The sequence below is a fragment of the Lutjanus erythropterus genome, chromosome 14, assembly GCF_056507025.1.
Source record: "Lutjanus erythropterus isolate fLutEry1 chromosome 14, fLutEry1.hap2, whole genome shotgun sequence".
NCBI lineage: Eukaryota > Metazoa > Chordata > Actinopteri > Lutjaniformes > Lutjanidae > Lutjanus > Lutjanus erythropterus.
Window position 1 is genome coordinate 13,905,553 of NC_139330.1, and position 11,550 is coordinate 13,917,102.

Here is an 11,550-nt window from a genome sequence, read left to right on the forward strand (position 1 = left end):
AGATATGCTATTTGGGATAGTATTCATATTCATAGTATTCTTTAAATGAGTTGATATAGTTGACATTTAAATGATTCTCACATGTGGTGTTCCCAAAAATGTTTGTGTATGAATTAAATACATGTTTAATTGTTCACAAAAGTAAAACTGAAATGGGCCAAAAATTGTTAACACACATTGGTTAGTTCACATGAAAACATTTTTAACCAGTGAAATGACACATGCAGAGGCACACTTTCTGTATTTGGTTTGAATGGTGTGAATAGTTCCCTTGACAGCGGTCTGAGACCAGTTCGTTGCAGCGGGACAAGAGGTTGTTTGGGCAGCAGAGTTTGAGTCTCCAGAGGGTAAAGGCTGCAGGGTTCGATTCAACTGGACTTAACAAGGGTGGTGTGAACCCACCCTAATTTTATTTTATAAAATGTTTACTGGCAAGTGTTAGTGTACATCCTTAGAATCCTTTTCATGTGTTATTTCTATGTTTTTTTTCATCATGGCCTTCAAACTCAATAGATTTCTTGTATTTCACAGAAGCGTTTATGCATGGCACTCATTCTTAAATCATATTGCGTCATTCTTATGCCCGTAAGACTAAATTTATAATATGTGAGGCTGTCATACAGGTCCAATTTACAGCATGACAGCCTTGAAAAGCAAAGACCTCATTCTCCTTTACCAGTAATTTCCAGACATGTACCATTGAGAGCTCAATTTATGCAGAATTTCATAAAAAAAAACCAAGGCAGCTGATTCCTCAAATCAGCTTCAACAGGAGAGCAGGAAAATAATTCACAAATTTGCTCTGTTGTTTGTTTGAATAAACACCTTGCATGAGTTGCAACCACTGTGTTATAATCAACTGCCAAAATAACATTTACTATTGGTTGCCTCTTTCACAGAATTCCTCAACAATAACAACATTTTTTTCTTTTTTAGGATTACCACCACTGTGGCTTGCAACATGGATCTGACCAAATATCCCATGGACAAGCAGACCTGCACGCTACAACTGGAGAGCTGTAAGGACGCTTCATACTTAATAAAGAAAATCTAAAGCTGTGCAGCTTGAAGCTGTGGCAGAGAGCTGGTGGGTGGGCAGGATGTCAAATGAATCTGATCAAACCAAAGGATCAAACAGATCACTTTCTCTCATCTTCTTAACTGCTGGTGTGTGTATGTGCCTGTGTGTGTGTGTGTGTGTAAGGCGGCATGCTTATGTCACACAGCAGACAGATATGGCAGCGGTAATTCAGGACGTGATGGAGTATTCTCTTGTGTATGTCAACTGTCATAAATGATTCTTAGGAAAACAAGGATGAAGCTAGAAGTGCAACTCATGGAAATTTACCCTTTAAAGGGATAGTTTGGATTATTTGATCTGGGGTTGTATGAGCTACTCAGTCAGTAGTCAGTGCATTGATTGCAGGTAAATGTCAGTCAGCGCACCCCTAGTTTGGAGAAGCAGAGAGGGGCACCAGCACAGAAGCTAAGCAATGAACTGATGTTGAAGGTAACAGCAACAAACGGTGTGTGGGACACAAAAAAACACTTTTAACCACTTAAAAAAAGGTCCAGTTAAAAATGTCAAAATCTTAAGTATAAACTTTATTAAGAGTGTTTTCACTGCTTTACTTTGGCACTTTGACAGCCTTTTCTGATGGGAAACCACCGTTATATATGCCAAATATCACTCTCTTCAAAGTGAAGTCAGTAATTTTCCTTCACAGAACACGGGAGTTGTTACTTGACTGTTACCTTGGTCTGTTGGTTTGTGTTATTGTGTGACCTCCGTCCTTTAAAAGGATAGTTCAGATTCACCAAAGTCACATGGTAACACAAAAAAACTCCAAACAAACTGAGGCAGCGGTAGACCAGCAACTCCTGTTCTGCAAAGTAAAAATACTGATTTTGCCTATGGAGTTTGTTTGGGTTGGTGAGAGTGATAGTTAAAGGTTTCCTGTGGAATTTTTGACCACTGGTAGCACTATGGTGTATTATTTTTATTAGTTGGCCCCCATTCTGTTTATCACACATGAGGTTGCCAATGCACATTTTGGTGGCAGTAACACACAAAGAAACACAACAATGTACTAACAAAAGGCAGAGAAAAAGAAGACTGCAACCTAACAAACACAGACGTAAACACAGCATGATTTGTATATTCCAAAAATTGGCTTTGTAAATGCACAAGAGTGCACATCACGTGTTTTGGTGAGAAACCAACTTTTGTTCATGTACAGTGAAAGTCCATGCGGCACCTTTGATGCAAATACGTAAGAGTGATATCAATTTTCTCATTTGACTTTGATTATGTTGAACTCCTCCTTTACCAGTACAAATGTGGTATTCATAGCAGCCATTTCCCCACAAGCCCTAAGGCATATTTCAGTGTTGGTCCTGTCCCTGATACCAAGCCCACCTAATGTTACAAATCCTTTAAACTCATATTAAGATCTTAAGAATGCAAACCTCTGCCAGCAGGCTTATGTTCACTTGTTAAGAAATTCTTAACATTCTCCTGAAATACGAGGAGTGATTTGCCTAATTTTGACACATTTTCAATGGTTTCAAGTCGAGACGCGGTGGCAGTATGTTTACAATTAAGGCAAATTGTTATTAAGATTAAATAACATGACAAAATGGATGTTTTGGCTCTGCAAGAAATGGAAGGAAGAAAACGTGCTACCCCCTCCTCTCTCAGTCTCCCTCACTCATCTGCAGCCTTTGCTTTCCAGCTTGCTGTTGCACCATGCTATTAAGTGACAGTCAGCCAGGCTAAGCTAAGTCTGATCCCTGCCAGAAGCCCACCAGGACCTCAGTGCCAAATAAAACATTTAACGGCAGCTCCAGTCCCACTTAGCAGACAAAAAGACATCTGGAGGTTAAAGTTAGGTAACTGAGAGGATGATGGATCCTTCCTCCACTGCTTCAATAATTTCAGGCAAAATATCTGCATCTTTCTCTCTGTGTCTGTCTGTCTCTCTTTTCCACCCTCTCTTACAATCTCTCTCATCCTGCTGCTCTCTCTCTTCAGTTTTCTCTCCTCTCTGTTCCTCCTCTCCTTCAATCTCTATCTCTCTCTTGCTCAGTCTCTCCGTCTCTTTATGAAGATGTATATTCAAGGATTTATTTTCTTTTAATGCTGTGCCAAAAGTGGATCCTCTGCACAGGAGGAAGGTTTAAAGAGAGCGCCGTTGTGGGAGGGTGCGGGGTGTTTAGATCGGGATTGCGGTAAAATATTTAGTGCGTACTGACAGCAGAAAGAGTCAGAAGATAGTCACACTCTTTTGTGATCTTTGCTTTAGTTTTGCTTTTGATGGTGGCCCTTTTAAAATACTCTTTGATTGTGGATGTGGCCACTTGTTTTCAAGGGGCCACAGGGCAGTGGAAGGTTGAATGTACCCCCATGTTGCTCTTTCCATGCTGTTGCACAGCATGTCACTACCCATTTGTGTCTCTAACTTGTACAGTAATGTCAGGGCTTTAGGTCAGGAAAATAATGAGTTCTTCCAGTAAGATAATTACAATGAGAGAGAGAAAACAGTGAATTTACAGAACCTCTTAGCATCAGTCACGACTGCCCTTCATTAGGGGACTACGCTCCCAGCATCATGTCTCACTGTGGTCAATAATACATGACTCTATATGGGTTTAAATGGGAGCAGCAACAGAAAATTAATGAGCATTTCATGTGCAACAGACTATGGAGGTGTGTCCCAGCTTCAGCCAATTGCACTTCCTCATACTTTTCTTATTCTCTTGCTCCCTCTGCAGATAAATTAGAAAAATACACCGAGGAGGTTTAGCCTTCTTAATTACACTTTTTTGTCCACAAGAAATTTCATCATAAGAGCCACATCAATTCTTATTAACTGATATTATTATAGTTGCATGCTACTATCAAAAGCACTGCCATGGCATCTTTGACCATGTTAATTTTGTATGCCTTCTTATTCCAAGTTTTATTTGGGTTATCAAGGCTCTCCAGGGCCCAGTGCAATATGCATGATTAGTCTGGTATGAAGCAAGACTTAAGATTTTCATCAGGACTTTTTTGCTGCCCCTTACGAAGAACACCACAAATGCATTCCCATTAGCAATGCCTGTCGGATCTCTGTGCGCCAGACTGTGTTAGAGTGAATAATGGGAGAATACTGTGTTTCCACTGTGACTGTAATTACATACATGAAACATTAACATCATATTTTAAAGTGGGGTTGTTGTAGTTACATCCTATGTCAAGTTCATGTGTTACTGTAACCTCAGATATACTTGAGTGTTGCACTGTGTGGACCTCATCTAGTTGTTTCTCAGAGGTAACATGAAGTCTTAAACTAGCTTTTCAAAGGTGCTTTCACATTCTGTTAAGTTCATGCCAAATGTTTTTCTTGTGCGGATATTTAGCATCAGAGGGAATTTACCACCCACTATGGGTTGCAATCCCAAACAACTCAACCGTAAGAGGATCAGACTTTAGCATAGCTTGAGCAATTAACATTCCCAGCTGTTCCCCCCCATAGCTACTTTGAAGTTTAGTGAAAACTACTAATGTACTGTTTCTATGTCATCATTATCACCATCTTCATCATCATCATCACCACCACAATAATTAGGGATTAAAGCAGCTTTCAAGGCTAATGTGTGATGCGCTTGACATGTTCTCACCTGCACAAGCACTGAAACTTTTCAAGGAGAAGAAAATGTGGCTGTATCTTCAGCTCCAACTTTCAATTAATCGCAAAAGTTGTCTACTTCCAAAAGCACAATATGCAACGTCATTAAAAAAAGTCTCATATAAACATATGCAGAGACCCTACTTTGTGCTGGTATTTCCTTATTTTCTCATTATTTCCCTGTGCTCTGGATGCTTTACCAACTCTACATTATAGTATTTGATGTGCTGGTTTCTACTGACTTTACCTTTAAGTGCTGGTAGTGTGCAGTGGATTTATCAGAGCTTTTTTCTTGCAACCAGCTGCAGCTAAGAACAAGGTTAATGAGACTGGTAGGTATGAACCAAAACAGTACACTTAATGCTATAAGATAAATGAGTTGAAAGCAAAGACCTTCCAGTCATAGACTGTCTTTGTGTAGAGCTGTTGGGGACTAATAACCTGATGTGCCAGATGTTCTGTTGCACGGAACCATCTGGAAAGTCGTCCTTGGAAAGTGTTTGGAAAAGGGCAAGCACTTTCAAAAGCTAATTGACAGGTGATTGGATGAACCATCTGTATATCACTGTCTATCATGGACGTACCGAACCAATCAGATTAACAAACCGTCTGACGTAGACATATGGCGGGGTCAGTCGGTAAAACAAACTCTTGCCGAAGCCGGTCAGAAGAAGTGTGAGAAAAAATAATTGAGAATAGTGAATAATTGACGAACCACTGAGAAAAGCTTTTAGTGCTGTTCTTTGGTTCTTGTAAAGGTAGAATCTGAAACATTGTTTGCAAACACACCTTCAAACAGAAGAACGCACATTCAAAGAGAAGGTGAAAGACACAGAGAATGAATTAAGAGAGAGAATGCTGGTAACAAGAATAAAGCGGTGAATCAGGAGAACAAAACATTATTTTCTGAGTGTTTGACAGCGATTATGTTCAAAAGCACAAATAAACCTGCCCACACCTCTGCACAAAGCTGGGTTTTTGTGAATACAGTCGATCCATCCACAGTCTACTCTGCCTTTGTGTGTGTATGTGTGTAAAACTCATTTTGCAGCTCTCACAGTATTAACTGTGAGCTACACACCACTGCCAGCTGCCAGGATGACACAGAGAAATGTCCCACACAGAGAAAAACAAGGACGTCTATACGGTGTTTTTTTTTTAGGAAAATGTTGCATATTATGCCTTTAATCAAGAAATAAATATAACTGATGCTATAGCAGCATGTACGCTAACCTCTTTGGGAACTACTTGTTTTCAAACACTTGCTTCTTACTGTGTCAAACCCGGTGTTAAACCATGTCCACAGCTGCCTGTAGTTTCTCATACGACGCTGATTAATCAAGCACATGGCTTGAAGGCTGGCAAGATGGATTCTCAAGTGATCGTGTAATTTTGTGATCTCACGATCACAAGAATCTTCACAAGAAAGTAATTTTCATCTCTTTGACAGGGGGTTACAACATCAATGATGTCATGTTCTACTGGACCAGAGGAAACGAGTCTGTCAGCGGTTTAGACTCACTACAGCTGGCTCAGTACACAGTAGAGGACCACTACACATCTGTCTCAGAGGCCGTTTATGAAACTGGTAAGTCCTTGTGGGTAGGATTTCTGATTCGCACCATATGTTTTCTCCTGTCGAGTACAGTGACAGACTTTTGTCCCTCTCCTCAAAGGCAATTACCCAAAGCTGGTCTTCCACTTTGAGTTGAAGAGGAGCATTCTGTACTTCATCCTAGAGACTTACGTCCCCTCCAGCCTGCTTGTTGTCCTCTCATGGGTTTCCTTCTGGATCTCCCTGTCTTCTGTGCCAGCACGTATTTGTATAGGTATGTGGCAAAGCAGTTTTTCTTTACTCAAATGTGAAAAATTGAAGCTTTTTTTTATTGAAAATTAAAGACAATGTCATCAGTTCTGACAGGTCTCTCAAGGACACTCTAAGATCAAAAATCATCATCAGTCAATGGACAGAACGTGATGGAAAAGTGGAAGCTGATTAGATATCTACATTACAGATAGTACATTTCCTGTTTCAGTATATTCCTTTAATAGGTCTGATCCTGATTTAAAGGAATACGTGTCAAAATTGACGTATCCATATTAGAATGCTGTTGAAACAACGCCTGTATGTAGACTACAAGTCGAACAAACTTTCACTATATTGGCAAATTTAGTCGGGTTTCGATGTCCTTTGACCTCCAGATCACCAAATGAATGCTTCCCACTGTTTCTTTCATATGAATGTGTTGAACTATCGTTGTTGGGGATTTATTTTCTGTTTGTGCACCCCATTTCTAAAAAAAATGTTCTTTACACCCAAATAAAATCCATCAAGAGTCAACAGAACACAAGGTATGACACAACTACTGCAACCAAATAAATCATAATATACACCGATCAGGCATAACATTATGACCACCTGCCTAATATTGTGTTGGTCCCCCTTTTGCGTGGGCACCCTGACTGGTCTGTGGCTATGCAGCCCCATACACAACAAACTGCAATGCACTGTGTATTCTGATACCCTGTTATCAGAACCAGCATTAACTTATTCAGCAATTTGAGCAACAGTAGCTTGTCGGTTGGATCGGACCACATGGGCCAGCCTTCGCTCCCCACGTGCATCAGTGAGCCTTGGCCACCCATGACCCTGTTGCCGGTTCACCACTGTTCCTTCCTTGGATGACTTTTGATAACCGGGAACCGGGAACAGTCATCTAGCCATCACAATTTGGCCCTTGTCAAACTCACCCAAATCCTTACGCTTGCCCATTTTTCCTGCTTCTAACATATCAACTTTGAGGACAAAATGTTCACTTGCTGCCTAATATATCCAACCCACTAACAGGTGCCATGATGAAGAGATAATCAGTGTTATTCACTTCACCTGTCAGTGGTCATAATGTTATGCCTGATCCGTGTAGATCAATACATGTAACTCTGCACTGTGTGTCAGTGTAGGTGCTGTATTTTTTTTCTCGGGAGATAACAAAGATGAGATATTTCTCTTTTACATCAGTCATCAGTAGTATGTTTACAACTACAGATAGAAAATACTTTTTCTCTCCTTTTGTGAGCACAAATGTTGGTTTGACTTTGATTGTAGAGGGCTGGGGTTGAAGAGAGCATCTGTGACACTGGGGTTATCTAGTGGGAACATCCAAACATAGATGTAGCGTTGAGTTAGATCCAACACTACTGCAGGGGGTTCTGAGAATAGTAAGTTCACAAAACAAACAAAACTTCAAGATACCCTACTTCTTGGCACACTGGATGTGTCAGTGCAGATGATCTCGGTTGCCTTTACTTGTTTCTCATGTTGTTTCTGTCTTGTTGCTTTTATGCACATGGGGTCATTTTATTTTCTGATCATCTATAGGGGTGACGGATTGAGAAATCTAGGATGGCTTGAATTGCAGTACTGAAGGCCAAACTGTTTGATGTTTGGAGTTTTGGGTATCTCCACTCACAGGGCAGAACTAGAATGATTTGGAGAGTGAGATAGTGTTGTCAGTAGCTCACTCTTTGTCTCATTCTTTACCTCCATTGAATCTCTGTGAATGTCAAAGGATAAAGCAGTATTTATCTCAGTGTCAAAAAATCCAATCAAACCAAGCACTGAATTTATCTTATCCTATCCTATTCTATTCTATCCTATAACAAATATTGCCTGTGTATCCAAATCCCTATCTATTGTATAGTTTATCCGTAACACCTCACTGTTGTATTGGATGAGCACAGTTAAAACCTTGATCAGGACTTAGTGGGTGTACAGTGGTGGAATGTAACCAAGTACATTTATGCTTATATTGATCTATATATTGATTTATTTGGTAGCAGTAGGTGTGTCATACCTTGTGTTCTGTTGACTCTTGATTGATTTTACTTGGTTGTAAGGAACTGTTGTTGTTTTTTTAGAAATGGGCTGCACAAACTTAGCTAAGCTTCAATAAAAGGGTTAGCCTGTTGTATTACATCACTGATGATGTCATAGTTCAGATATTATTATAGATTCTGTCAGCTCAGAGATGATGTGAAAAGAGCACGCTTGAAAACCACTCGAACAGGAAGCTTTGGAACGTGTTCGTGTAGCACTAAATCACTAGTAAAAGACTGGTTGAGAAATGAAGCGTTCAGGATCTTTAATGGTTGATCACAGACTCCATAGTCCACCAGTGTGTTTTTTGTGCCAGGGGTGACCACAGTACTGACCATGACCACTCTGATGATGGGAGCTCGGACGTCACTGCCCAATGCCAACTGCTTCATCAAGGCCATTGATGTTTACTTGGGAATCTGCTTCAGCTTTATCTTTGGAGCACTAATTGAGTACGCCGTGGCGCACTTCTGCACCCTCACTCACGCCGACGCACACATGCTCATGGTGAGACGCTCTTGGATACACTATCTTCCTGCTAATTGTTGTGGTCATTGCTGTTGTTGTGTCAGAGTCATTGAGCCTGTTCAGACCTGGTATTAGTATGCATCCTGGGTGATCTGATCACTAGTTGACAGCTCAGAGTTCGCACCTGGTATTACAGCACATCTCCAGATGTGTGTTGAGTGACCACTTTTGATCGAAACTCACTTCCCCACTCTGTATGCAAATAAACACCAGAGATATTTTGTCAGTTGAATGTCCATCACCGTCTACTTGGCCCTTTCTTTGCTCCTTGCACCTCAGAGCATCTGTCCTATCAGTTTTCCTCAGCAACACAATCTTTTTTACATAGAAAGAAACTTAATTTGTTGCATCTGATGCTGAATGTACAAGAAGCCACAACTGATTAAGAATTCAAGTAGCCATTTTACTTCCCTGCACTGTATGCAAATAAACATGTTTGGAAAATATGTTGCTGTTTTCGAGCATGGCCCACTGGGACAAACAATATTTTTCCAGAAAGAAATGCATAACTTAATGTATAACATTTGCCTAGATTTACAAGAAGGCTTGAATAATCAAGAATCTGTTTTGGCTCGCTCAACAACTCTAAAATAGCACACTTTTTTAAGGGAGTCAGGGGTTACTAGTGTGTTCACAAACATCAGCTGCAGGTTAAAGAGGCCATATCTGAGTAAACTAGGCAGTCTTTCAATGTGGATTTGTGGACACATTTGTATTTTCCTCTACAAAGTGCTCCACTCCATATCGCTGAGTGTGTTCACACTTGTACTTAGAGCCGTACACTTCTGATTAGATCACCCAGGATCCCAGGATGCATGTTAATACCAGGTCTGACCAAGGCCATCATTTTCATGATGGTGGTCTTTGTCATCATCATCATCGTCGCCTTCATTATCATCACCTTCATTTTCATCATCATGTCATCATGAACATTTCGGGGTGAGTTGAACAAAAGCTATATGCTCTCAAATTTTAAGGCATCATGTTTTTGTTTCCATTCAAACCTCATTTTTTCTTTGGCTCTTGCTCTCCTGCAGTACGGCCACCACATGCATGACCTGGACGATGAAATGAACGGCATTGTCACCACCATCTCCAGTCACGCCAACAGGGCCAAGAGACGCAAGGAACCCGCCGCAACTCCCACCCCAGCTCCCACCTCACTAGAACTCACTGTCAGCCCGTCCAGCCCCTCGGGCAGTGAGCCTAAGCCCGAGGCGTCGCCTCCAGAGCCCACCAACTGGTGCCTCACTGTTCTGGCCACTGTCCGCAAAGTGCTCCGCTCCATATCCTGCTGTCACGTGGAGAACCCCCACCACATAGACAACTACTCCAGAGTCACCTTCCCCCTCTCTTTTGTCATGGTTAACCTGCTCTACTGGACATATTATCTGTACTTCTAGCATTCACTCGAGTGCAGCATGTGTCCCAGAGAGTGTGAGACAGAGAGTGTATGTAGACAAGAGGTGTATTTTACCGTATGTATGTACAGTAAGTGTTATTTAAGTGTGTTTTGAGATGAGTGTGTAAAATTTCTACATTTGGATTCATCAGCGAAGTAGCATACTCATAAAGGGTTGCTTTCGGGAAAAAGTAATGCTTGCAATTACAGCTCCATTTTTAAACGCGTCTAACTTCTGCCACTAAGGGGCCTCTTAATCAAAACTATAACAAAAGCCCATTTGTTAAGTAGCGTGTGGTCATGGGAGTTCTTGTCGTCATTGTGAAACAAATACGTTTGCCAGTGACATTGAATAATTGTGCTCTGTCACAAGAGCGCAATACAAAAAAGAGTAAACTATAGAGTGGCTAGCTAGCTAGTTTGCAGACTCGCTTCCTCACTCTCTGACGCTTCATCTACCTTTTCCTGTGTTTGCCCTGAAGTTATAACAACTAGAGGGGCTACTGACTGAATGAAACACACATTAAACTGAATAATGTTACAGGCTCCTCTGAGTCTGGAAACTTTTGGGATAACATAAGTACAGAAGTCGACAGAGTAAAAGGCATTTTAATGTGGAAATCTAATACCTTTAAATATTAATATTTGACTAATTGCTTTGAATTTTATACAGCTGGTTTTGTTAAAAAAAAACCAAGTAGATCTGCCTGACACTGAAAGGGTGAGATTTGATCAACTCTGATACACTTTGAGATGAACAAATGTCTACAAAGAATGGCCATTGTGCACATTTTTCTTTGCATTAAATTCATTTTAAGCTTATCACTGTGCAGGTTGTTACCGTCTGACACAGAGAAGATGGAGCTGTAATTTAAAGGCTTTATGACAGACTTTGCTAGCATTGCTGAGGGAGAACAAACGCCCGTTCCACTTTGATTCTCTGTCGTGATGGATTGATCATCGATACTTTACAACTTCATATTCCATCTCTGCCTGCAGGTACAATATTTAGAGGGAAATAAGAAAATAATGGATTGAAGAAGAGGGATGAACAAGAGACGCAGGAAAAT

The 11,550-nt window shown here is 40.7% G+C and overlaps 1 protein-coding gene across 1 annotated transcript in view; it reads left to right on the forward strand.

Moving 5' to 3' along the window:
* LOC146315306 (gamma-aminobutyric acid receptor subunit pi) overlaps positions 1 to 11,056 on the forward strand; it is a 53,690-nt gene extending 42,634 nt beyond the window's left edge. Inside the window, exons 6-10 of the mRNA XM_084735565.1 lie at positions 937 to 1,019; positions 6,124 to 6,261; positions 6,350 to 6,502; positions 8,867 to 9,057; positions 10,116 to 11,056. Of these exons, the coding sequence (XP_084591691.1) occupies positions 937 to 1,019; positions 6,124 to 6,261; positions 6,350 to 6,502; positions 8,867 to 9,057; positions 10,116 to 10,481 (931 nt within the window). The 3' untranslated portion in view covers positions 10,482 to 11,056. The remainder of the gene's footprint in view (positions 1 to 936; positions 1,020 to 6,123; positions 6,262 to 6,349; positions 6,503 to 8,866; positions 9,058 to 10,115) is intronic.
* Positions 11,057 to 11,550: the final 494 nt, after the last annotated feature.